Source organism: Brienomyrus brachyistius, chromosome 2 (genome assembly GCF_023856365.1).
Source record: "Brienomyrus brachyistius isolate T26 chromosome 2, BBRACH_0.4, whole genome shotgun sequence".
NCBI lineage: Eukaryota > Metazoa > Chordata > Actinopteri > Osteoglossiformes > Mormyridae > Brienomyrus > Brienomyrus brachyistius.
The window spans coordinates 29583147-29610795 of record NC_064534.1 but is presented as its reverse complement, the minus strand read 5'-3'; the positions used below and the strand labels follow the sequence as shown (position 1 = coordinate 29610795).

At 40.7% G+C, this 27649-nt stretch overlaps 4 protein-coding genes across 7 annotated transcripts; 1 reads left to right on the top strand and 3 right to left on the bottom strand.

Annotated features, from left to right (window-relative positions):
- Positions 1-162: 162 nt before the first annotated feature.
- cenph (centromere protein H) lies at positions 163-5992 on the bottom strand. The gene is made up of 10 exons (XM_048998852.1): positions 5858-5992; positions 5361-5480; positions 5220-5275; positions 3879-3924; positions 3710-3778; positions 1987-2043; positions 1823-1886; positions 1628-1679; positions 1166-1326; positions 163-429 (listed from the first exon to the last, which is right to left on the bottom strand). Exons 2-10 carry the CDS (start codon positions 5477-5479, stop codon positions 340-342), a joined length of 714 nt encoding a protein of 237 aa, XP_048854809.1. The 5' UTR covers position 5480; positions 5858-5992; the 3' UTR covers positions 163-339.
- Positions 5993-6173: 181 nt separating this feature from the next.
- mrps36 (mitochondrial ribosomal protein S36) lies at positions 6174-8373 on the top strand. 3 transcript variants are annotated; one of them, XM_048998875.1, is made up of 5 exons: positions 6174-6401; positions 6734-6836; positions 7587-7650; positions 7829-8037; positions 8193-8373. In XM_048998875.1, exons 2-5 carry the CDS (start codon positions 6786-6788, stop codon positions 8208-8210), a joined length of 342 nt encoding a protein of 113 aa, XP_048854832.1. In that variant the 5' UTR covers positions 6174-6401; positions 6734-6785; the 3' UTR covers positions 8211-8373. The 3 variants fall into 3 exon arrangements, with proteins under 3 accessions (XP_048854832.1, XP_048854833.1, XP_048854825.1); XM_048998876.1 differs by having other exon boundaries at positions 6657-6836; positions 7868-8037; XM_048998868.1 differs by having other exon boundaries at positions 6657-6836.
- A 751-nt stretch (positions 8374-9124) lies between these two features.
- Positions 9125-11708, bottom strand: LOC125722664 (pyridoxal (pyridoxine, vitamin B6) phosphatase). Its single transcript, XM_048998836.1, has 2 exons — positions 10857-11708; positions 9125-10465 (listed from the first exon to the last, which is right to left on the bottom strand). The coding sequence occupies exons 1-2, from the start codon at positions 11449-11451 to the stop codon at positions 10134-10136; spliced, it is 927 nt and encodes a 308-aa protein (XP_048854793.1). The 5' UTR covers positions 11452-11708; the 3' UTR covers positions 9125-10133.
- Positions 11709-13852: 2144 nt separating this feature from the next.
- Positions 13853-26172, bottom strand: LOC125723383 (mesoderm induction early response protein 3-like). 2 transcript variants are annotated; one of them, XM_048999951.1, is made up of 13 exons: positions 26104-26172; positions 25285-25309; positions 24854-24996; positions 24458-24592; positions 23887-24010; positions 23537-23610; positions 23360-23432; positions 23060-23208; positions 21438-21519; positions 21245-21339; positions 21027-21154; positions 19495-19640; positions 13853-18781 (listed from the first exon to the last, which is right to left on the bottom strand). In XM_048999951.1, the coding sequence occupies exons 1-13, from the start codon at positions 26110-26112 to the stop codon at positions 18339-18341; spliced, it is 1626 nt and encodes a 541-aa protein (XP_048855908.1). In that variant the 5' UTR covers positions 26113-26172; the 3' UTR covers positions 13853-18338. The 2 variants fall into 2 exon arrangements, with proteins under 2 accessions (XP_048855908.1, XP_048855897.1); XM_048999940.1 differs by lacking the exon at positions 26104-26172 and adding an exon at positions 25880-26097.
- Between the last annotated feature and the right edge of the window lie 1477 nt (positions 26173-27649).

Here is a 27649-nt window from a genome sequence, read left to right as displayed (position 1 = left end):
GGCATTGTTTCCCAGGTTTTAAAAAAGATCCTGATGCAGTTTTGATGCGCTACGATTTTTTTAAAAAACAAAACGTATAAATACATTTGGCTTAACATGATGGATAAGCAATGCCCACGGTCTACATTGATACGTAATTCCAATGACCAAGACTGATTTTAAATGTACACCAAGCTCTTAATATTTATTTTTTTTTTAAAAAAGTTTTACAAACAAAAATGGTTAAATGCAACATCACATACCATACCAAAAGTAAATTGGTTTGTGTATATTTACAAATGAACACTTTTATTACAGTAATATGATCTGTACATATAAACAACTTGTACTGTAGCTGCATTAATACAATTGGGTGTCCTCCAGTTCAAGTGCAATGTCCTTGAGTTTAGGATCGTCTCTCCAGTTCACTTTACTGGCCAGTATAGTTCCCTGCAAGAGAGAGCACTGTGTTACACAGCTCACAATCAACAACACCCAAGTACAACTTTCTCTATGAGGATCACAAATATGGATAGTTATGTCGACAACAAAAACCCTTTCCGATGATTAATGATAACACTGAACAATTTTCTCAATTTTCATTAAAACTGCCATTGTATCCAGGGAGGTCCCCTGCCATATGCCCTCCGCTGCCTGGACTCATCCTGGTCCATGGTCAGTATACTGTAACAAGGGGGTCTTTGTGGAACGTCAAAAATAAAGTTATATATTCTACATTTTTTACAACCCCTCAAGCTTGCATTTTCTATTTGCATTTGAAAAAAATGGAAATTGTAACACTTAAGAAACTCACATTGATCCACTGTCGTTTCCATGGTCTGTTAAATTTAGACAACTAGACCAGATGGGCACCCCAAGTGTACAGGACACCAAAGATCAAGATATAAATGAATGGAATTTCAATTAAAAATGTCATATTGGTTACATTGGTCTAAGTCAATGAGTCACAGCATCAGGCAAAGAATCATTGGCAGTTTGCCAGTCTCAAAGGCCAACATCACCAACGCAGTGAAAATGGAGATGGACAGTTAAGACCATGCAGAGCACTGTTTCTAAATCCAGTACAGCTGAGAAATATGGAGATGCTCCCCCCCCCCATAGTGAATTTGGTGGGAGCAAAAAAGTGGACCGTCTGAAGGTCCCTGAAGCGGTACGGAAATATTACCTGCAGGACATTCTGTGTCATTGTTGCCATCTTCTGGTACTTCTGCAGGTACTCCTGGCCTTTCTCTAAAGCTTTCTTGTACTTCCCTTCCTCAGGATGCTCTCTCATTCTCTTCAGCTCCTCCATCTCCTTCATTTTTTCGTGAATAAGTCGTTTTAGATCTGCATGCGTGTTAAAGAATACAGCGCCACGCAGAACAGATTTACTTTTTATCTGTTACCTCTGGTACATATGCAAGTTATACCACCACCATCCCTGTCCACCTGCCTCAAGAAAAATCATGATCGCGTTGTGATCTGGATTCTCTCTCATTTGTTTTACAAAAATAAGGCTTAATGTGAAATACAAAAACACCACATGGGTAGTCTGCTAGTGCTGCATTAGTGCTGAGAACGTGTGTGTTCGTTTTCTGCGAATAATGACTATGTAAAAGTTTAATAAGTATAATATTAATAACTGTACCAAGTCTCTTTTTCTGCAGTTGAAAAACTTGATCCTGGATCTCAGATGACTCCTTTGTCAAAAAACAAACAATCAAACAAGAAACAAACAGCTACAAAAATTTATATATATATAAATAAATAAATAAATAAATAAATAAAAATAAATAAATAAATAAAAATAAATAAATAAATAAATAAAATCCAAAAAACCCACCTGCTGAACTTCCAGTATTTTGGAGCACAGCTCTAGACTGTGTTTGGCTGATACTTTTAACATCCTGCACATGGATACAAAATCTGTGTTTGTTCCACTAAATCACAGCAAATTTATATGGTTGCCAATCAATCCTACAATGTCCAGAGAGATATTTAACTTACTCTGATTCGGTGTCATTCTTTCTGAGTTTCTCCGAGATGCTCCACCAGATCTGCATTCTAGAAAACATTGGATGTGCACATTCAAAATATGGCTTGAATCTACAAATACAACCCACTTTAAAATATTACCATCATATAATTATTACATTTTCAGTGACAGAATACTAATTGTGGTCCCAGGAGTGGGCAGGTCATTATCCAATCATTATGAAAATTATTCCTTGTAACCAAGTAATGGACCACATCACCCAGTTCCAATCCGAGTGCTGTAGGAACCTCAAGGTTCATATGCTCATTGCTTTCATCAAGCCCTGTACAGTACATTGCCAAGCAGATGCTTTATATATAGAATGAAACCCAGCATACACAAGGATGAGTATGTCCAGGTTATATTTAAGTGCATCTTGGACAGATTTCCTAATTAACAGCTCACGGAAATGGGAAATTTGCAAGAGTTTCTAAAACTAGTATTAAGATGAATTTATTTCAAATAAATTTTATTCTTGTACTTTGTACAGTGCAGTGCAGAGCTGCAGGGAGTCATGAGCCAATTCCAGGAAGTATAATGCAGGGGACACCAATACATGTAACCACAATTTTTAGACTGTGGGAGAAAATCATGGTTACTATTCGCTTTCCATTTTAAAGTTCCACACTTCTCCAGACTGGGGAGGGGGGGCAGAGGATGAAAGCTGTCCAGGGACGGGGGTTTGAGCTGGTGGTATGTGAAGTTGGCATCCCCTCACAAGATGCTGGCCTGGGCAGTATCATATCTTGCCAGGATCCTGCTGGAAGGCAATGCTTCTGCCCACCGTCTGGGTAACAAGTTGTCCATGTTCAAAATGTCAAAGAACTTCACTCACTTTGCATTTTGTTCACATTTGGGATCCTTCGCCCACCAGTTTTAATATTAGGGACTGGCAAGCCAAGTAGGCGAAATCTCGCATTTGCCTATGGTGATTATTGTAAATGGCAAGGTAGCCTATATTGACATTTCTTGCTAGAGATTAAGCACACCTCCCACAGGCACTACTCTTCTTCATACGTTGCTCTAATATGCACATTCTGGCAATGATCACATTTGTGATTCCATCAAAAACAGGAATAAGTAAATTTTTATACATAATAGGCCACTTTGTCACACTTGTCTGGAAACACAGAAATGTTTCCATACTTTCTAATGTTTCTTTTTTCCCCGAACTTGCAAAACACCAAAATCAAATTCCATGCCTTTTCCATATTGTGTAGGAACCCTGGAAAACCCACATAACACTGGGAATATTTGCAAACTCTCGACACACACAGCTAGAGGCAGGAATCACACCCATAACCCTGAAGGTGCGAGACCACCATGCTAACTGCTCAGCTACCACATTAATCATTTTTAATTATGCAGTCTTTTGTTTCATCTTATTTGCCATTCAATCAACACATAGCTGACACCCTAATGTAACATTAATGCTATTCACTGCAGCATAATTTATAATCATCTTTGGTGTGCCAATCATTTTGATATCTTTAGATTCACAAAATTATACAGTTTGAGAAAATATTTTACATTTGGCTGTAGATCATCAGCGAGACTAGAAGTTCTCTGAATAAGTAAACAATGAAAGCCAACGTAATCCTGAATAAAACAAGGAACCTATGAGGTATAAACTGTAAGGGACCAGTAAGAGACCACCTCGCATAGCGGAGAAATCACAGTCAGTGAGGTGCTTACCTCTGCAGAGCCAAGGTTTTGTTGCAGTGGTTAATTCTTGCTTCCTCTATCTCACTTTCACATTCAGACCTAACATACAAACAACAATTATGATCAAACACTGATTTTAGTACTAGATAACAGGTTGATTCTTTTAGCTCAAGGGGCATTACTTTTAAGTGATACTTACATATCTCTACTAGATTCCTGCTCTCCACATGATTTTTTAAGTTTTTCTGCGGGAAGATTCATGGAACATTTATGCTTTAAGCTTTTATGCTTTTAACATTTCATGCTTTAAGGTAAATATGCATTACCATATAAATCATAAAAGGACAGGACAATGACATATAGACTAAAAATGGGTGGCTTTCCCCAAAGCTTCATAACACTAAGTAGTTTGTAATCTAGTACCTAAGACAGATTGTTAATTAGCACGCGGTTCCCGAAACCCTTCGTAACTAAAGTGCTCCGACCCACTCGTTATTTTCTACGGCGCTACTGTCTTTTGCCTGCTGTCCTGTCACAGAGATGCAGAGACCGACCAGAAAAGATGACAAACACACACTGACGGCGCATTATGGACTTAATAATGCTGAAGATAAAATAAATGGTCAATATTGCAATATAAAACAATGAGGTCGATTATAAATAAGCACAACTGGGGCTGGTTATTGTTACACCTGTATGCCCTTGGAGTACATAACAGGGCTGTGCACCACTCAGAACTGACTTGAGAATGACCTTGAAAATCAAATTAAATCCATAAAATCGGTTGAAAACACAGTGCAGATTCCCAATTCGACTTTGAATATACAGAATTACAATTAAAATGGAATTAATTTTGCAGAAATCCATGTACATAGTGTCAGGCAGCTTTAAAAATACAGCTTAATATTTCACTATGAATTACCCAGCTTGTTACCATAAGGAACCCGCCCATACGCCCCACCACGCAAACACAAATATTTACGTACCTGTTGGCCACACATATCTACCATGTTGGAAGTAAACCTGTTATATGATATATGACCACCACCTCAATAAGTTGTTTTAAAGCTTCTTTTGATAAGTATCACCTTTTCCTATTGCTGGTGACCATTGCATTGTGTTTAGGAACATTTTGAGCCTATTTTTATATTTTCAACAAACTTGTTGTTTTATTGTGGTCCTAATTATAGTTGCTTCTGTAAGTTTTTATTGTTTTTCCAATTAGTTTGTGTTTTTTTTTACATTTGCACATGTCTGCTGTGGCAATCTTAATTGAAACACGTGGAATCAATGTTCCCGTTATCGCCATTCCGTGCTTTTTCCACCCGGGGGCTGGTTAGGAACTCTCGAAGTCCTACTTAAATTTCGTTCGTTTATTCTGAAATAATGAAGGGTTTGGGAAACGCACGTAGACATCACTCAGTCACTCGTTCTTTACTTTGTTCGTAAAGAACACCTTTCGGGAAAGCCACCCAGGACGGTGGACATTTCTGCTTTCGGCTCAGCTCCTTTATCACACGCACCTACAATGAGAACTTACCTGCATTGATTTTGACTTGCATTTCAAAACATTGGTTCGCCATTTTCTCTTTTATCCTGTTGCATGAACAATAAAAAAATGAATAATTCGGTTCAGTTTTGGCTGAAGAAGGCCAAGTGATTATAAAAATAAACAAGATACCTTAGTATCTGCGCTGGTGAATTGTCCTTCCCATTTGGAACTTCTGGCGCCTGACAGCCACTTAATGCCACCGTTTCCAGCCTGGAGGCCACGTTCTCCAGTTCATCAAAGAGATCCATTCTGCGAAGATGCCAAAGATTTACAAACACACACACACATCCATCCATCCATCCATCCATCCATCCATCAACCGCCGGTCTGGATGCGGCTAGCGATAGGGCCCGAAATGCCGGGCAGCACAAGGCCGTGGTGGGCAGAGGAAGGTAAGTCTCACGGTGCGCATTCATACCCGCAGTCAAAACACCAAAAAAAACACTCTAGTTCAAGCAGATTGATTAACTATGTGTGTGCTGTACTAATGACTGAACTATGGCTATTAATACATTGTTAAACACTACATAACATACTAAATTATTGTTGTAAATTGCCTAAATATTAATAACACGCGAGCTAATTTAGAACTGCTGTTATTGTTCATACTTTACAATATTTCTCACCTTGCCGTACTAGTATCGCCCGTCTTCGTCTTCAAAAAAGAAATTCGCTATAACCTTATGTTTTGTCAACGATGTGCCTCTTCGCAACTTAGCAAGACCGCCTATCCTTCAAAGACGGCGCATGTTATACCGGATTGGACAGCAGGACATGACGCGTCATGCGCTGTGGGTTTAAACTACCCGACCATTGGTTGGAATGTATGTCAATAAGATTTCCGGCGAGAGTCGATTTGTGATTGGCTGTTCTTGCAAACTGAATATAGCGCCAGGAAACTGTAGGTTGTCACATGATCGATCAATGACAACAAGGGTAAGAATCTGTTGGGGTTCCGGCCGATGGGATATGAAAGGCCGCAGTTAGGTGAAGGCGTGAGAAAGACCCGAATAGTATTTCGGTGGCGTGTCGTGCTACAGCATATTTTGGTGGCTTATGCAAGAACAAACTAATGTATCGTTAAATAATCATTGTTACTACCCAGACCCTAGGTAAGCAAGAGATACGTACATTATCAGGAAACAACTGACAACCGATGTAGTGGTGCAGGTAAGAAAAATGATATAGTACTAGTGTTTTTATGCATGACAAGCTATTGCATGCTTACAGATTACTTCTGTTATTGTAACGTTGGGTAACTGATTCCCCATAGCCTCTTATGTGCGGTTTTAGTATGCACTTGTCTTTTTCGACATCTGATGACTAGAGAGTTTATTTTCTTATTATTACTACAATAAGAGAGACCACGATCAAGACGGGGCTGTGCACATGGCTAGTTTTATTTATTTTAGTTTTTCTCTACAGATTCTTATTGTATTGATGACTTCCAGGCCCTTTAAGATAAAGCACACACCAACAGCGCCCTCTGATGTCGTTTATAGAAATCAGGCTTTTTGTATCGATTTAACCCGGACGTAGAAGACAGAGGCCGCCATGGGGAGCAAAATCAGTGGCAAAATGGCAGCTGCTAGTAGGGTCGTGCAGGTAAATAATGCACGCAGATTAGTCGTGTGACTTATGTTTTGTGGGATTTCATTATGTGTTATGTGGGGCGCATAATGTACCCCTGAAAGCATTCCGAAATTTTGTCCGTACTTACAGAAATATCGATTTGTTTACTGTCAGTTCTTGATGTCCTTGTAGGTCCTACTGGGTCTGTGAACATGTAAAGCTAAAGTATAGGGTGTGTCGTGATTAAATATTAAACTAGATTTGCTCTTCATTTACAAAAGAATTGTGTCCAGAAATTAGTCGGATTGGTTTATTATTTAAATAATGTTTTACTTTACATCTTGCGAACACTTGAAATATTTTAAGATAAATTTATAGTGTAGTAGTGTTTGCTACTAATTTGCCAATCTAGTTATTTAGTTATTTAACCAAACGACATACTACTCTTCCACCTGGACTGCCCCACTGTTCATTGTGTTGATACAAATACTGTTAGTTGCATAGTCACGTAATTACATGCGGCATGTTTGACGAGCAATAGAATTAGACAAATGCACGATTGTCCTGGGTCTGTTTGAATGTCAGGCTAATCCATTTCATTGAACTTTGGTCACATGTTAATTTTACTAGTCTCAAAATAATAAGATCATAGTGACTTTGACCCAAGGCTTTTCCCAAGAACAATTTTACATTGTGTGCCAGGAATGCTTATGGATTTTATTTAATGTTGACATGTACATTGATATGTATTGAAACTGGATTGTTATGTTTTCATATTTAAAGGTAGTAAAGCCTCATGCACCATTAATCAAATTTCCAAATCGCCAGAATATCCCAAGGCCAAATGGTGAGTATTACTGTTGCATAACTTTAACGCTAATAAAAAAAATAACCTGAACAATTAGATTTAATTCCATGATCAGTGTTAAGATACCACAAACATGGGAAACACGGTGAAGTGTTAAAGGACAAAATGCGTGAATATGATTTCGGAACTTTAATTACGAAACCTGCCATGTTTTCAGCACAAGAAGCACTGAAAATGGCTTTTGCCGGGATTCCAGGTACTTCCCCTTCGACACACAGTTCAGTGCCATCTGCGGCACTAGGATCCAGGCCCCCGGGAGCTGCCAGCCCAGTGCCTGGGACACCAGACAGTGCCACTACAGTCAGAGACTTCCCCCAGAGGTATCGTAGGAAGCCTCTGGCCATAGATGAGATGGACTACATCCAGGTGAGGGCAGTCAGCACTGGCAGACGTGCCGTGTTATTATGGTCTACAAGTGGTTAGTCCACCATCCACTTAAATGTTATGACGATGTACAGTGATCTGTGTGCATTCTGACTCCATCAAAATGCTTTTGTAAACACCTTACTTTTCTTTTACAGCGTGGTGGACCAGAATGACCCAGAGTGTGTCAGTGTTCATCAAATCCAATGTTTTTTTTTTTTTTTTCCTTCAGACTAGTTCTCTTTAACGCTCTATAACATCTTGTCATATGTCTGTTGTTATGTGTGTGTGTATATATGAAGTGGAGGGAGAAAAAAATAAAGCAATATATAACTGGAATTTGTTTTACAACCACGCCTCACCTAGGTGCTGCACATCACCTGAAGAAATTGAAATGACTGATCCTGTGAGAATCTACCGTGGGCTCCTTTCACGACACAAACAATACAAACTTATGATTCTTTGCCATCCATATTTCTGTCTAGTGCAGAATACACGAAGATGGCAACAATGCGAACCTTTCTCAGAGCGTACTCAAGTATCATTGTTCATTCAGATTTATAGCCGCAAGGGGAAAGTTAAATAAGTGGCAGGTTACTTGACTGTAACATAAAACAAAATCGATTGTGAGGTTTAGAGTGTTTTTGTCTAATTGTTCCTTGGATGGATACATATCTGGTGGAATGTAGTAGGATTTTGTTTCACACATACTGCCAAAGAAAACTAAATCAAAGGTAAACATGAATTTAACTTAGTTTATTTTAATGAAATAGGGCAAATATTCCAGATTTTTGCTGATGAAAAATTTAAAATACTACCATGATTGCCATAAGATTTAATAGGATTAGTATCAGTGAACTGAATGTAATATGGAAAAAAAGATGCATTCAATTTCTCAGATAACTTATCAAAATGAATACCATCTACCATAATACATAATCAATTAGTTATTGGCTAAAAAAGGCTGACATTAAATATGTTTTTCGGACTTGTATCAGACTTACATAAAGCATTCCAATAAGCTCAGTTTTAATGCTTTCAAATGTATAAATACAAATGCAGTCTTGGTCATTCAATAAACAATCATCATTTCAAGACCAACTTTGTCATTAAAATGCTGATTTTCCACGCCTATGCTTCTGAGCTCAATGGTTGTAAACATCACACTTCCTTCATAAAATGTGTGCTCAAGAAAGAAAAGTCTGCAAATAATCAACCACAAGGATGCTTTTAGAAAAATACAGTAATACCACTATAATTCTGGCAAGCAAGGATATTCCACAGTGGCTGTCCTTTGTTTAAAAAAAATATTTTTTTATGCTTAACTTTAAAGAATAAATTACATAACCCACGACTGGGTCTACACCTTTGTAAACCTCTTAAACATAGTTTGCAGCATTTACGGTCCTGTCTCTTGTACCCCAGCTTTTATATTGGCCACACATAATATAATTGGTTTTTAAAATTGTAAACGTCAACTTTAAATTGTAGGAAATAAAAGTATTCGAGTTAGTAGCAGCTGATGAAAACCTTTAGGGTAGTAAGCAATCCAAAGTTTTCAGGTACGCCCCTTGGGAAAAAAAAAAAAAAAAAAAACTTAGCAATGGTGTTGAAGGATATTAAAGTCTATAAATTTATCAGGTGATAAACTGATCACTGCTTTTTTGGGTGGTTATATTAGCAGACGTCACTTCAGGATTTAGAACATTTAGCAGCGAATGTATCAAACTTAGCAAGACTGGGTTTACATATTACTAACCTAAGAAGATTCTTTACAGAGTACCTGCAAAACATACTATTGATGAAGGTATATAAAAGAAAGTATCTGGAATGACGTATATGGACATCTCCATATATGCACTGGATTGCAAAAACACATTTGATTTCTAAGAACAACAGTCATGAAGTACTTCAGTTTCCGTGGTCTGAACTAGGATAAAGACGCTTCACTTTAACAGAGGTATCCTAAGGTTATGGATTCCGGGGAGAGCATTTAGTTAAACATGCCAGGCATTCAACAACCAGTGGTTCAGGGGGTTTACTTGAGATGTCCTTCAACAATGGTGGATGAAGTGTCGGGAGGATGTCATCTTCAGTCTTCATTCGTCATCCTCTATCACAGGCAGGAGGTCGGCAATGGTGTCCACCACATAGTCAGGCACGTAGACTTTCTTTTCTGGAGCCTGGTCATCTTTATAAGCTTGTGCCTCCCCCAATGTGGACACGCCCGTGAGGGTAAGTATGGTGTCCATTCCACAGTTGACCCCGAACAGGATGTCCGTTTCCAGACGGTCACCGACCATGAGCGATTCGGCGGGATCTACCCCAAACTGACTGGCGATGCACTCAAACATGAAGCGGCTGGGCTTTCCGATGACTGTGGCCTTGCGGCCGGTTGCCGTCTCCAGGGCGGCGGTGAGGCTGCCAGAACCTGTTGTGGGAGAAAACATCGAGATTCAAATCCAACAGCCTTTTGCAAGAAGGGATACTGTGTCTATGATTAAATAAACAAACAAAAACAGGTTTAATTAATATTTTTAGGTTTACTTTGTAGAAAAGATACCTATATTCAAGGACTTGGTTAAAGCGATGCAAAAATACAAAAAAGTTCAATGTACTCAAGCATATAAGATAATGTATATACGTCTATAAGAATGAATAAAAAAAGCATTGATAAGGTGTCCATATACATGAGACTTAAACACCAGATCGTTAAAGTACGTCAACTTACTATTATTTTTCATTAAAACAAATGGTAGGAGAAGGTGCGAAAGTTTATGAGGGCAGGTGTGCTGACTACACAGGTGTACGGAGCAACATACCTGGTGTGACTCTCCCTTCCCGGAGTGGATGCCAAGGGTCAGGGTCGGTGGCCAAAAAGAGGCAATCGGGATTCTGCAAATAGCAACAAGCTTTGGCCAATTTTAGGAAAGTCAGCTTGTCATCGTATCCAACCAGGACGGCCTTGATGTCCGAGTCTAATGGACAGTTGACTATAGTCATGTCCGGATCGTCCGCCTCTCCTTCCACGAAGGGCACACCAGCCTCTCGCAACTCCTTGTACACCCCATGGCCCCCGATAACAAACACTTTGCCTTGCACTTTGGCTACATCCCGCAGGTAAACAGCAGAGCAGTAAGCCGAACTGAAGATTTCTTCCTGCGCGACGTCTGTGAAGCCCAGCCTGGAAAACTTCTGCACGTAGATATCCCTGGGCCTGGTGCAATTGTTGGTCACGAAAAATACGTTTTTCCCTTGCTTTTTCAATAAACTCACGACCTCAGTCGCACCGGCCACAGCCTTTTCGCCATTCCAAATTACCCCATCGCAATCGAAGAGGATACTGTGCTTTGTGTCTAGGACGTCTTGTATTTGAGAGCCCCTGATCTTCTGACAACCTCTGCCAGCTCCTGCCATTCTGACCGTATTGTTAAGCAACTCGCCAGCTGTCACTGCTCACCCTGTCTTTCTTTGTGAACCAATTGCAATTACGTCACTCCAGTTGTAAAAAAAGAAAACTGGTGCTTTCAGCTGTTAACTCGCTCCGTTTTGCTTCAGATGCTAAAAACTATATAGGAATACGTTCAGGGCGGCATTAAAGGAAGCAGAGGAAAACAACTCAATGACCCATCCTTTATCGCCACAGCGCCAATGAAACATCTCCGGCCTTTCATGCAGAACCTGCCCCTACGGTAGTTGGTGCCGGCCCGCGCCACGCCCCCTACGAAATCTATCCAATAAAATCATCCCGTCTCATCTCAGTATGGAAATACAAGGTAGGAATGCGCATGGCGGTTAAATAGCTCCGCTGGTCGGTGAGCGGCGTTCCGTGGTGTGAAATGGCCGCTTCTCTCGCTTTTCTTCAAGGTACGCGACATCAAGAAAATCGCACAAACGTGGGAAGTTAGAGGAATACTGTATATGATTGTGTAGTATGACTCATACCTGAATCTATCCACTGCGAAATGTCTCGCATGTAAACTAATTTCCAAAAACACGTGTATAATAATGATCTACTGAAACAACCGACATGAAGAAAATGTGACAATACGTGTCCAAATATCAGATTTCCTATACATTTTTTATTTTATAAGTTTTATAAGTCTTGTTAGTCATATAGATGCGTGTTCTTTTTTTCTGATTTGTAGGAGAAGAAAAAGGCAATTTCTTGGGTCTTTGATACCTACATCAAACTGCCATCAAATGTTCTAAAACAACTTCCTAATTGACTAAGTGCAAATGACCATTTGGAACAGCTGGTGTTTAAGTGTATTACATTTTTTTTACTCCTTTAAAAATCCAGTGGTTTTTGATCAACACAAAATATTCATCAAACAAGTGGCATTCAAAGCGCCCAGATTTTTAGATTCCCACTGTATAAATTCTACACAATATGCTTAAAATGGATAATTATTGCAAGAATGCTACAGATCATTGTTCCATATTTTGAAAACGTTCATCAGCTCATGCATGTGATGTAACATGCATCCATCTTCACACCACTTCCCCTGATGAGGGTCACTGTGGCAGCATGCTGCAGGTCTGACCCGACCTCTCTTCCCATGGCCACAGAACAGCTCATCCGAGCAGATCTCCAGGCTTTCCCAAGCCAGCTGGGAGATGTAATTCCTCCAGCACAGGGGTGTCCAATCTTATCCACAAAGGGCTGATGTGTGTGCGGGTTTTTGGGGTAACCGTTAGGTCAGCTGTTCACACCCAGGTGTGAGGACTCTTCAGCCAATCAGTCCTCTAATTAGTGACCTAATTAGGGAGTTGCAGTGAAAACCTGCATACACACTGGCCCTTAGCGGATAAGATTGGCCACCCCTGCTCCAGCATGTCCTGCACGTGGCCCAGGGCATCTACTCAGTGAGACATGCCCAGAAGAATTCTCCAAGAAACCAAAGAGGTGGCACCCTTGAGAAGCCCAGACCACCAAGGAGCAGGTACTCTATTTCAAATTCCCCCCAGGTGTTATGGTCAGTGATCCCAGAAGCAAATGAAAAAAACCTCATTTTGGCCACTTGTACCTGTGAATTTGTGTTTCTTTTTTTGGGAGGAGTGTGTGCCTCAGTGGGCTAAGCCTGTGTGCCTGTGATCAGGAGGTCACCAGCTTGAGCCCAGCCTTACTTCTGCGGATCCTTGAGCAAGGCCCTTAACCCCCAGCTCCCTGGGCGCTGCTACGGGCAGCTGTCCTTCATGGTCAGCTTGGTTTCACCTACAGAGAGCAAGCTGGGCTTAGGTGTACAGAGAATTTCCTCACAGAAATCAATATATTATTATTATTCTCATTACCTATAGCCATTGACCAAATGTGGGGATTGGGGTGACTGATCTGATCAGTACTCACAGAACTGCAGTCACCAGATGTATCGGTCTGTTAATCACTTTTCCTACCCAAGTAAAAACAATAAACATACATTGATTATTGTCCTGCCTATAATTGTTCATCAGTAGCAACCAGTCAGCTAAACTAATTTCATTATCACTGGAAATGTAATGATCTGCAGGTATGAGTAGTCAATTTCTGAACGTAAAATGACAAGGAACCGCATGCTATTGGAAATTTTACCAGTAATTTAGGAAAAAATGTTATAAATTACAACTAAAATTTATGCTTTATAAATTAACTTACAGTGCCTAACACTTCAAGAAGGATTATTTATGATTAAAAGACAAGTCAGGCTGGATCCATAATGTGAGAATCAAATGGATGCGGTAGTATTTAGGTTTGGCTGTACATCAAAAAGCATTTACACCAAAGAAATGCACTGAAATCTGATGGGGAGTTTTGGTCAAGAATGACAGACATGGAGGATAAGATTTCCAGAGCTTTATTTCTGGATCTGTACACAAGGTATTAAAGTACAACAGAAAATACAAAATAATGCTCAACAAAACAAAACAATTCAGTGTTTATGTACAATATTATAAACAATAAAGATTTTGTCTTGAACATTTCAGATATTAAATGCAGTTTCGATTGTCTATATTTCTGGCTCTCTATATATTTATATATATTTGTGTTTGTTTCGTGTAATTCACAAAGGTGGTTCTGAACTCAGACCAAGAATGCTCATAACCATACTGACTGTATTTGCTTCTTTAAATTCTAAAATAAGAGAAATTAAAAATAGTGTTTAGGCAAAAAAATAAAATAAAAATAAAAAAATCTTGTACTAAATATTCCTTTAAAATAGCACATTTGACTGATTTTAGTGGAGGGTTTAAAATAGACACATACGTCCCTACAGGTAAAATGCCATTACGATTACATTCTGAATTTTTTTTAATCTATAACCATTCCGTACAAACTTTGGATAAAATAAATACCACTGCACCACTACGTTTGCTAAAGCTAGCGATCAATCAGTCCTTGCAAAAGACGAAGAAATAATTGCACAACCTAAGTGACCAAACTGTACACTGTATCTGCCAACAACTGGTACTAAGGTACAACCAAGTAAATTTAATGTTGGGAAGGGAAATGGGAAGAAAAAAAAAAAAAAAGGGAATTCCAGGAAAAGCAAAAGTACCGCAACAAACACCAGGCACTAAACAAGCAGGTCGTTCTGGCTTCTAATTATGTCAGAAGTTAAACAACTTCCTTTGTTGCCATTTCCATCAGTCTTATTCAATACAGCAAATTTAGCACCCAGAGTTGGTAGACAACAGATGTTCGATTCAAACACAAAATGTGGAATTAACGTTTCTGTCCTGTACACAAAACGCAGCGCCTTGACCGGTGTGCTGCTGTGGTCACTCCATCTAGCCCTGGCTAACGGGCTCAGTGGAAGCAGGGCAACGAGACCACAACTTGATCAATCAGCTGTCCTAATGTAAAACACAGCAAATCTGCACCTTTTGCTGAATATGTACTGTTTTATAGTGTTGGAATATAACAGTAAGAATGGGGCACACTGGTGCAACCTAATACTAAGTACAGTACTTCAGTGTTGCATGGATCAAAACCCAGCCAATCTATTTCAATTTGCAGCACGAGAGAGAGTCAGCCTTCACATTTCGCAGAAGAGCCTGCAGAGTACACAGACATATGGAAGTGTTTCGTGTCAGTTTTTGCAAAAAACTGGATGCGCCGTCACTTGGTATAAAGGCCTTACTGCAAGAAAGGACCGAATCCCACCCCTGGTCATGCCAAGAGGCTTCCAGAAGCATGTGAAAAAAAGGCATACGGAGCCTCCCGGCTCTACTTGTGGGATCCAGATCTCAGAACCCGGTGTAACAGCGTGACCCCTTAAAGAGGCATGACGGAAACCACAATTGCGTATATATTGTGGTAGATCACTTGTTTCAGTGGACAGCTGGAAACGTTCTCATCGGCACTTTATACACCCTATTACTCTACAGCACAGCGCATCCGCAATGCCTTTTTAGCAGACAGCTACTGCACATATGGGGGAGGGGGGGGGGGGGCATTTACAATGATTGCAAAGCTTTCAAAAGAAAAGAAAGTGGTGAAAAATAGCTTAATACGTTGAAGGTAAAGCTGTCTTTAGTGGTGCATCTTAGTGAGCAATCACAGCATGCATGGGTAAGCTGTCCTGACGCAAATGAAACGAAAATGGGGGGGGGGGGGGGTGGTGGAAATCAAAGTCAAACAAAACCTCTGTACATATTTACAAATTATTGCCTTAACAGGGAATTAAATGAAATCTTTGTCTCAACACAAATTCACGAGGTCAAATACTCAACTTTTCAAAAGACTACCCAGTGATTATATACATTAGTAATTTAGTGACCCATTCCGCAATAGAATCTTTGTTATGGTGAGCAATGCATTGGTCTCAAATACTCCACCATAGAAATAGAATTACCAGAATGGCACCATTAAGGGGAAATGACTACTTATATTTTGTCTTCGGGGAGGGGAGGGCTCAACCAAAACAGGTGAAGTAAAAAAATGGAGAGATGGCAGTGATCACCAAATATTAGACATTCTTCCACACTGGCAAGTCTATTGAATCTTTTAGTTAAGAAAATCAAAAGAAAATTTCTCACCATTTCAGTAATTCTAAGTCTATTCACTCCATTGTCCAAAATTCAGAATTCAAATACCCCTGAAAGGGCTGCTCCAACCCTACAGTCAACCTCAAAATGCATAGATAAATTAACATTCATACTGCATTCATAAAACTGGTAATGATTCCTAAGTAACCTGTTGGTTTGCAAACTAAAGACAGTGACAGAACTCAAAACCTCACGATCCAACAGCCTTCAACTGGAATGAATGGGAATCCCTGACAAGTAATGACAAATAAATAAGACAGTAATTTGGACAGAAGGGAGATGCCGGCAAGCAAGAGCTACCTTCCAAAGTGTGTACTTAGGCTTTTCTGTGAAGTTGTACTATTAACATTAAGTATCTCCCCCCCAACAATTCACCATAACAAGCTTACAAACCAAGGATGTACATGCACTGATCAACTTACATAAACAGCACTAAAGTCAGTAAAAATATTCTTATACATCACAAACTAGAAGTTAAAATGTGCCAATATTTTTAGCAATGTTTCACTGTACAGTTGCTGGGGGGGAGCAATTCGAACATAGAACACTAAGGCTAAAGCTGTGGTGACCTTGGTGCAGTCCATAATACTCTGCAATAAATAAATATCCGCCTTTTGACTATCTCTAAACCGCGCATTTTCATACAGCAAAACCTTTGATTTTTCTCCCCGCCCTCTCAAAATAAAAAGCCTCAAAGAGTTTTAGCCATCAAGAAAATGCGTCAAAATGCCATAACCAACAATAAATATTCTGACTGAATCACACGCCTGTAGCGAGCTGCTCTCACATCGCTGGTTTGCCTTTCCTCAGAGTGACATATAGAGGCTCCTTAAGGTCTCAGGCTGCATACAAGTCAAATGTGAACCACAGGTGGGGGGTGGGGGCAGACTTAACAATAAATAGGCACTGAGGCCATTGTATAGATGCTCCTTCGGTACCATATGCAGCTAGGAGGCAAAGTGGTGTATCTGCAATCACAGCCTGGCAGACTGACCAGGGCAGTGGGATGCAAAGAGATTAAATGTTGCTGTTGTGAGGAAATCTTCCGATTCCCAAATGACCACCTAACTTATGGGGTAAAAGGCAACATTCACCGATACGATCCAGCTCCCGTTCACATGACTCCTACAGCTACGACACACTGCATTTCAGCTCCTAATGCAGTGCCGCCTAGCTCTCCTTGAGCGCCCTCTGGCCATCCCACATGGTAGCTGTATCCCACCTACAGCACCCCATACTATAACTAATCACAGGCTTGCAGATGATCGGCTGATTAGTCAAATTTGGCCACCCATACACACATGTGGAATGGCTAGGGTTTCCCTAAGGAGAGGTTTGGAGCTTCTGCTCTGAGGAACAACAAAACCAGATGTGGAAAACAACAGAACAATGTTATTCTCTTTGATCAAGAGAGCTAAAAAAAAAAAAGAAGCTGTAAGTCAACCAGATAGTTGATTTTTCCCCATTCCACCTCATTTAAAACAAACTGTGTCAGATATATATAATATATATGTAAAAATCAAAATGTCTAATTTACAGCCAACTCAAAGAGGATCTGGCAGTGAGGTAAATGTCCACTGTGGGTGGGATCACCCAGCAGATTCAAATCCCTTGGAACCTGTAGCCTTTTCTGTAGTCCACTCAGGAGACCAAAGGAAAGAAAAAAAAATAGAGCAACAAAAAGTAACTTCCAGACTAATAAACAGAAGTGCTTCTCAATTTGCAGAAAGTTCTCGCACTAAATGCGTGCCGTTTTGGGGAGTCAGGCCAGAGCAGCATGCAGAGAGCACTACGTCAGAAGGGGCGTGGCCATATGTCGGTACCGCCAAGTACTGATATTCCAAAGTACCAAAAGAAAAACAAGAAAAGCTGTTTCTGGCAGTCGATCTGGGGGGATCCTTGCCATTTGTTAACTGGACGACAGTAAGGTACTTAAAGGCTTGTCTGAACCAGGAAGAGGACATACATGCACAACCCTGCATTCAGGTCCCAAAGTATATGGACACAGAGATATGGTACTTCCAAATTGAGGACTGGAAAAACAAATGAAAGACAAAACAAATGAAAATAAATGGCTATTTCAACTCTTGAGAAATCAAGATTTTAGTTCTATACCATAAAAGACATCACTGATGTCATAGTAAAAAAAAAAGGAAAAGAAAACACAAATATATTTATATATATTTATATATAATAAAAAAAATTCCAGTGAATGAGAATATATACACATTTGACGGAGGCATCGTCAAACAGGAGGTTGGTCCGGCATGTTGCCCTTACTCGGACTGCAGGGCTGCGGGCTGTGTGTGCAGCGAGTGCGGGCTAATGAAGCCATTGGTCTCGCCGGAGGACAAGCTCCCGAAGTCTGTGACGGAAACAGCCATCTTGGCACTGGTGATGCGGTGCGTGCGGCCCTCAAAGCCGACGCCCAGCTCTCCCACCGACACCTCGCCCACCAGGGGCTCTGGGAGACCCATCTTCAGCCTTTTGGAAGGTCGCTCGCAGTCTTTGCCGCATACGTTCAGCGGGCCGAGCTCCGAGTGGTAGAAGCCAGTGTCCAGCATGTTCAGGCACTCTGTGTCACCGTTGGTGCCGAAACCCAGGGGCTCGCTGTGGCCCAGGCTGCTGCGGTGGAGGTTTTCCAGAGGGGGGAAGCTGAAGGACTCCAGGCAGGCCCCGTCCGCAGGGTTACACACAGTCGCCACACTGTTGGTCAGTGCTGATGGACAGATATGGCCACGGTCAGCACCAATCGCTCACAGAGGCAATGCTTTCAAACGTTATCCATTATAGATGCCACTGGCGGCATAACTCCTTATAGAACATTGGACTTATAATCCTGTCATTCATTATGCATGCGGTTCACTGTATTCCAGATGAAAGCCAGCCATTTATTAATGTGCGTCACTGCACAGCTTATCAGACAACTATCACGTGGGGCCACAAGGCAGTTAAAATAAACGCTTCATTCTAAATGAGAATCAGCTACGTCACAGCTGAGAGCTCAACAGCCTTTCAATTGCTACTTTTTGGCTTGACGCAGACGCAACTTTTCATAGTTATTTTTTTCTTCATTCATATCGAGTATGCCAGGGGTCTCCGACTCCGGTCCTGGAAAGCTACCGTCCAGTAGGTTTTCTATCCTACCTGGCTTCTGATGAGCCACACCTGCCCTCAGGTAAATACCAGGAACAGGTGTGACTCATCAGAAGCCGGGATAGAAAACCTACTGGATAGTAGCTCTCCAGGACCGGAGTTGGAGACCCCTGGTGTATGCTGATAAAAGGGTAGAAGTTGGCAACAAATCTGTTCATCCAAATTGATTTTCTTAGGAAGTTACAAATACAAATAAAAGCCCATAAGACACCTATTTTGGCCACACTAGAGCACTCGAATGTGGCTGTTTGGGCCCAAAGTGTAAGGCCAGCCTACCTGTGAGGTCACTAGCAGTGATGGAATTGAGGAGGCTAAGCTGCTGTTCTGTAGGAGGCTCCAAGCGTCCGCCACCAGAACACACCGAGGGCGAGCTGTCCATGGCCAGGCCTTCTGCCTCGTCAACCAGCCGGTCCATCAGGTCACTGCAGGGGCGGAGTACAGAAAGGGAACCAGATCAGCCATCAACACCAGAGACACGTCATCGGGGGCAGACTTGCCGAAAGTCTGTCTGCAGGGGTGTAAATCGGTGACCCCCCCATGTGATTTTATTACAATAATTGAGAAAAAGAATTCACAAATATTACCATGAAAACTTAACGGCAAACTATTAATGTAATACAAAGAGAGCAGAATCGTACAACATGAAATTTTGCTACGGACCCTTGCGACTGAATAGGACAAGCGGGTATAGAAAATGGACGAATGTTATCAAACGGAGAGAACAAGACAGTATAAACTGTTAAAAGGCCAACTACTGAACTGTATTGAGAGCAGCAGAATGACGTTACATCAGTTTTTTTATACTGAGGAAATGAAAGATCAATCTGCCGGTCACATTTAATAAAGGATTATAACCAGGTCGCAGGTCAATACCTTGAGACTTTTTCTAAGTGGAGAATGAGCCAATGAAATCCCTGTCTCCCCTACAAAAAATTCAGTACAATCATCTCCATTATTTTTGGTGGTTGCTCCTTTAGCTCTGATGCTGCTAACTTTGAATCCTGATTACGGTTTAGATATCAGCTGGCAATAGCGACCAAGATTGGCACATCAAACCAATGGCGATATCCTAACGAATATCGGCCGACACCAACCAGTGTTAACCAGCGTTTCATGCATTTCCAAGGCTAACAATACTTTTTACTTAGCCAACTACCTACCTCAGGATCTTGACCACTGCCTCCTCGGCTCACAAAAAGACTGACTTTTTTGCAATACAAAACAGGTGTTTTCCAAAGGCAACAGAGAGCAAAGATTACCTTACCTATTAAATGAGAGCATTCTTCACTACAACAGTGGTGAATTTCCCAAAAGTCAAAAACACCGTAACGCAACCGTCACCACCGTAGTACATAGATTTTCACGTAGTGCTTCCTTTATGAATATTAATTAGCCTTAACCTGCCTACATTTAGGAAATTCCCGTGTGGGTAGTGCCACCTGCAACAACGTGCAACCCTGACGTAGGAGTATCTTTATTTTACCTCCAAAAATCAATTCTGACGTTACAGATGGATGCATTGAATCACCACCTTCAAATCGATACATTACGATGCATCTTTACACCGCGTCTTTCTAGCAAGTTCCATCCCAGGACTGCCAGGCAACTTCAGCAGAGATTCCATTTGTCTAGCTCCCATGAGCATTTAGGAGGCATGAGATTCCCTAATGAGTTCAGTCCAAAAACATACATTTTGACTGATACGGAACAAACCTAGTAAAACCAGAGAGCTTGGATAAAATTATAGGCCTGGTGATTACTGTTGTGACCACATGTGTTAAATGAGGTTACAGAAGAAAGCAACTTACGTTACTCCTGGATAGCTGCTGTACTTTTTCTTCCCGAATCGGTTCTGTTGTACAAAGTAGTCAAAGCGTTCAGACTTCTTCCATATGTAGTAGAACGCTACACATTCAGCCACTGTCCTTGTTTTCACCTTAAAAATAAAAAGACAAGCAAGGAAAAAAATGAAAAATTTGTCCATATGACGCAACATCCCCAGAGTCAAACGAGATAGATGGTTTACCTTGTGTTTCTGTATGAGGTGGAAGTTCTTATCATATATCTGAAGAGCATGTTCAAAGTTTCTGCATTCTTCTTCAGACCATGGTAGTCCTTCATCTAAAACAACAATGTTAAAAAAAAAGAGATCATATTCCTCCACCACCGTGAAAAGAAGTATTGTTTTGAGTTTGGTTCCCTCATACGGTCTCACTCACCCTTTGAAGGTTTTGCATTGTTGCGGTGCCGTTTTAGTGCTTCGTGGGTATTGTAGTCGCACTTCAAAAGCTCATACAATGCCTGAATTAAAGCAAAGTATCGAGTTACTTTAACAATTCTTATCGTTATTACAGCAAGTTTACATAAGACCTGGTGGGCAAAAGCTGACCGGCAGAGCTATGGTCAATGTTTTATGTGATAAGCAGTTTTTTGCCCAAAACTTCGTCAATAAATAGTTAACAAAGGAAGACCTAACAAATAAAGATCAGGAAGAAAACGCCCTGTGCTGATATAGTGAAGCTCAGATTTGCCCCTCCAGAGAAAGTAATAGCCAGGCCTGGTCTACATCTAATACTACAACCACTGGTAAGAGGAGCGTGGCCATAAGAGTTACATTATCTAATGCCCTGTTTGGATTCAGTCACTTTTAATCATTCTATCACTTTGTTCATTCCACAAGAATTTTAATTAGTGAAACACAGCCAGTCCTACTACAATATGAGTAACGTGTTCCAGAAAAACCTCACATTCACTACCATCACGTACTAAAACACACATATCCTGTGGGGAAAAAATAGATTTACAGGAATGTCACTCCAGAACTTAAACAAAATGAATGAAATACAAGCAGTGATACCAGTGGCCAATAACGTAATTACATCCATTTTAAATAAGAAATAGCACATTAATAAATGTCATAAACATCTTCTTCAGCAGGGCATGGGCGCAGCGCAAATGCAATAGATTACAGTATGTGGAGGGGCACCATGCAGCAGGGCACGGGCGCAGCGCAAATGCAATAGATTACGGTATGAGGAGGGGCACCATGCAGCAGGGCACGGGCGCAGCGCAAATGCAATAGATTACGGTATGAGGAGGGGCACCATGCAGCAGGGCACGGGCGCAGCGCAAATGCAATAGATTACGGTATACGGAGGGGCACCATGCAGCCATGCATGAACGCAGCGCAAATACAATAGATTACGGTATCCGGAGGGGCACCATGCGGTTGGGCATGAACGCAGCGCAAATGCAATAGATTACGGTAAGCGGAGGGGCACCATGTAGCCGGGCATGAACGCAGCACAAATGTGGAGGGGAACTGAAGGCAAGATAGCTACAGACAGTCCACGAGAAGCTAATGTAAATGAATTGAAAAAAAGGTTGCTGGTAAAAATAAAATATTTTTTTGATTTTTAGAATCTAAGACTAAGCTGTGCAATGTACAGATGTACAAAAAAAGATTTGAAAACCAGTTTGATTCACTTAAAAAAAAAAAAAAAAAACTATTCAAAACAACGATTCGTTCATGAATCGGACATCATTATCATTCACCTGGTTATCTATTTTAACAAGCAAGTTATATTTCTCACTGGGACCACACTGCATTGTAGTTCACATAGTATTTTTCTCTGACTGAAAATCGAGCAGTTACAAACACAACTATGCGTTGTATTGGACTTGGGTACTAATGTATCAATCGCATTACAACAATTTTGTCAGCAAACTGAATGTACTTTAAACACCTAAGAAATTTGTTCTGGCTTTTTTTTGTGAAATGCAAGATATGAGACACGGCCCAAAACACAATTCCACACTCAGCCAAGGTTTCCCACTCTACCTGCTCATTGTCTCGAATGCAGCCCCCTTCTCCGACAGCTCCAGTTTTCCCATCAGTCACCCGACAGCCTGCTTCGCGCAGAAAATCTCGAACTTTGCTCTCCGGCAACACTCCTGGACTCCACAGTAACTGGTCCTCACCCTCGTACTCTGCAGTGGGGCAAACGGCACCAAGGTAAACTCTTTACCTGGGTCCAGCTTCCTTTACATGCAACATCTTTCATGTCATTAATGTGCTATGATGATCTTCCCCCCTTTGTACAGAACTGGTAAGAAACCAAAGTCAAGGGGAGGGACCTACCTTTCTCATCTTCATCATAGCTGCAGAGGCGTGACGGCACTTCAGCCTGGTACTGAGATCCAACCATAATCTCCTTCAAAATCAGGACAAAACAAATAAGGAAATCAATAAAACTATTACACGTCTGACTGCAGGATGTCACTCACAATGACAGCAGGATTATACTGTAAGACTTGCCTTTTTCGAGTCCTCTGGACTCGTACCGTCCTCCTCTCCTTCTGATTCTTTGTCCCCATCGTAAATGGTGTTAGCTGAAGACACAACATATTAAATGACATTTCATAATGCAATACCATACTATATAAAGCAAAGGGGCTATATCAACTCTTTCCAACTTAAGTAAACAATCAGCAGTGGGGAAGCATGTAAAGGAGACTGAAGCCCCTTCTGCAAAGATAATTGGTGCCACACATGGTGTAAAAAGAAGTTTACAAAAGCTACTGAACATTTAGTTCCATCATAGCCAGACCACACATCATTATTATTATGGTTTCTGCACCCGGCCATGAAAATCTGACAGGTCTTACATCTGAGACTCCTTGGGAAGAAATCTGTCGCCTCATGGGAGGTTACTGATGGGGTGAGATCATCGGCTGATGACTGGGTCTCTTCTTCATAGTCCCCTGAAAGGAGGTCTTTTGCAATCTCCTCCTGTTGAGGAGTAAAACAATAACTGTAACACGTCGATGCATAAGTAAAAGCTGTACAAAAAGTTAAAAAAATAAAAATCACCAGATTCAACACACACAGTAGTTAATGTGAATGACTGAGTGATGCTATTAACTCAATTAGGAAGAAATGATACAAAATGGCTGTTTTCCCTATGAAAACTCAGTCATATCAATCATAGGTCAATGCACGTCTAGTGTTGACAGAGATTGAATCAACCAAGAAAGAACTGAACATAAAGACTCATCAGTGCTGCCATGAACCTGTACCAGCCATTTTATTTTAAATTAGATCATTTAACAGCTATTGTATTTAGAACAATTTTACTAGAAACACCTTTGGCATTTTCTTGGAAAAAGCAGAAGTTTTTTCAGTGTGACTACAATGAAAGCTCTTGGTTCAGAAACACAGAAGCATCACGGCCCTCACCTTGTCTAATGTCATATCAGGCAGCTCATCTGTCAGTTCACCAGAGGAGCTGTCCATGCTCGAACCAGCAGCCGTGCTGACTGATGCCTCATAACGGTAAATGGCCAACAGCTCCTCCAAGGGCATGCTGCCCTCCTGTTAAGACAACAGGAAGTGAGAAATTAAAAAAATAATAATAATTAAAATTAAAATAACTGAGCCTCTAAATATTTTAATAACACAAAAAGACCAAACGGGCACTGAAACGCATACAGGTAATCATGTATCTTACAGAAAGATCAAGAGTTGAGAAACAAAACAAAATATGACTTTTAATCAGTACTCAACATATATATAAAAAACTCGATAAAAGATTAATAAAAAAAAAAAAAAAAAAAAAAAAAAAAAACACGGTACCTTCTCCAAATCTGCCAACTCTGCTCGGAAATTCCTCTCTCCATCCTGCAACTCCTCCTCCTCTAAAGTACGCTCGTCGTCGAAATCGTGGACCAACATTTCTGCCGTTGGATCAAAATCATGGTCTTCCGAAGACAAAGAGCCTGAAGCAACATAAACACCCACATTATTAAAGTCAATACAAGTGACCACCAGATATCATCAATTCATATCACTTCACGTCAGCCCGGATAATCGTGCCCCTCCTATCTGGCATACGCCTATAACAGTCATCCAACTAGGTTAGTTGATATTTTATTCAAACTCATTTTAAGTCAAACTAGTAATCAAATATTTTTCTATGATTTCATTCAGAAATTAGTGGAAACGCATCAACGAATTATACCAGGAAACTATCTCCAAATTTAACGGGAAGGGAAAATGAAACTCACCTGGGCTTGAACTTCCAAAGGAAGCCTACAAAGCGAAATAAAAGGCAAGCATTAGTATGAAACAAATTTGCAGCAACGTCCATCCTTACTACTTCACTCGGAAACATTTTCGATAATACAGCCATTGAAATACAATTAAGAAAACGCATGTATCAGGCAGCACCGTCAATCCATCAGCAGCAAAAATAATAAATAAATAAACGCACGTCTGCGTCCCGTTTTTCCGCTACCTGGGAGTATTTTCTACCCAGCCTTGTCCATCGCTCCTCCACAGGAACGAAACAAAGGCATAATTTCACTTTAATTCACCATCATAAAAAATTAGCAATGCAAAACATATACATATATTTTTTCGCCTTAACCGGCCAGCCTTACTGTCACTGCGCTTCGCAATTAATCTAATAAACCAAAGCCCGAGGAAGAAAAAAAAAGATTCTCATCAACCACATCGCAATCTCCCTGATGTATGTAAAAGCCACCTTCGAAAGTTATGTATCGGAGCAAATGCATCGCCCGATCGGCCACAGAAACGCGTATATTTAGTGAGCTAGCTAGCCGTATTCTCGCCGCCGCTCGGTTTACGAAACATTCTTACAGTCTGCGTTAGACTGGAACGCAGGGGCCTAGTCCCGTAGGATCCCGCTTCACATTCAAACATTTTCATATGCCTAGTCGGGCCGATTTAGCCCCAGAAACCGATGCATCGCCAAAATAAACCTTACTTAACGCAATCGAATGAATATAAGCGGACAATATCGGCCACAGGGCTAAAAATCAGACGTTTAAAATTTGATGCTTCTTCCCTATTTTCCTTCTTACCTCCGCCATATTGGTACCTTTAGGCTAATAAACTGGCTCGCGCCCGGTACCCGGATCAGCTCGGCCGGCCAATCGGAGGCCGCGATTACGTCTTTCGCCATAACTTTCAAACTGCTGCTCGGGAAAGTCGCCGGACTGGGCAGAATCTCTGAAGTGGCGCTCAAAAGTTACTGTCCGCTTACCTTCAGCCCCATTTCATGCCCGTTTATGTGCTTGCAGTACGATAGAATCGGGTTGCTCATTTTTGTATTTTTAACATGCAATTTTGTAATTAAGTCAAATCCACGACCGTCGTATTTTAATGAAGATTTTTCTACTAATGTTAAAAAAATCTACTTCATTTCTGAAAGGGGACTGACATCCGTATTATTGTTCTTGGAAAAAAATAGTAAACCAAAAATGAATGTTAGTTGGAAAAAAGAGAAGCTGCCTTTTAAAAAGTAATGGTAATTACAGAAGTCGTAGTTATTGAACACATACCTCAAATGATTAGAATACAATAGTAGCAGTTATTATTTTCAGCGCCGCAATATTTTTACTGCAACTGATGCTATTACTAGCAATGCAATTGCAGTATTAGTAGTAGATGAAACATTAACATATAGTGGTATGTGCAGTAGCAATGCTATACGTTGGCTGGCAGAGTGGCTTGGAGAATAGCATTGAGTTACCTCCTGCTCTCCATTTGTGGAGATCTCCCAATGTTCGGTGGGTTTCTTTATGCAGTTACAGCGCCCTCCACAATTATTGGCACTCCTTGTAAAGATTTGTAAAAAGGGTTAGAAAAAAATCCACCTCTTGGTGGAGCAGCTTCATGTCACACTGAAAAACCGAGAAAGATCAAAGTCAAAGTCAGTTTTATTTGTCAATTCCTTCAAATGTACTTGACATACAAAGGAATCGAAATTACGTTTCACACTGTCCCATGCGTAGACATTGACAAAAATGAATGATGATCCAACCAAAGGAAAAAAAAAATCCTTCATCATTAGATGAAGTGCATGTATGATTTGTCCTTTGTGTGTACTGTATGTTAGTGTCCTGTTTTGGTCTGGTGTCCTATCTAGGGTGTTTCTGTGTTGCCTGGGACAGGCTTCAGGTCCACCGTGACCCTGTACTGGGTGACTGGGAAATGGATGGGTGTAACTGATGAGGCTGTCATAATAGCAATTGTAGGTGTTCAAATAGGTAAAAATATATTATTCTTGAGGTTTTAGGTTTTAGATTAATGAGCTTTACCTCTACGATGTAAATAGTGGCATTTTTTTTACAAAGTATGCAGGATTTCTTCCTTCTCTAGAATGTGTGATATTCAGAGCACTTTTCTAAGCAATGCATTCCAAAGTTTATACACTTTCGATACAAAGCAGTACACAGCATGCACGTTCCAAAATTGTGATTTTTTTCTTGTCCTCTCAGCTCAGCAACCCTTAATTCATTTTTTTTTATCCGTGCCTGATCTCCTCTCAGCCCACCTGGGCCATCTACCAGTGTGATCAGGCACCACAAGCTAAAATGAACTCACACCACTCCCCAGATCCTGACC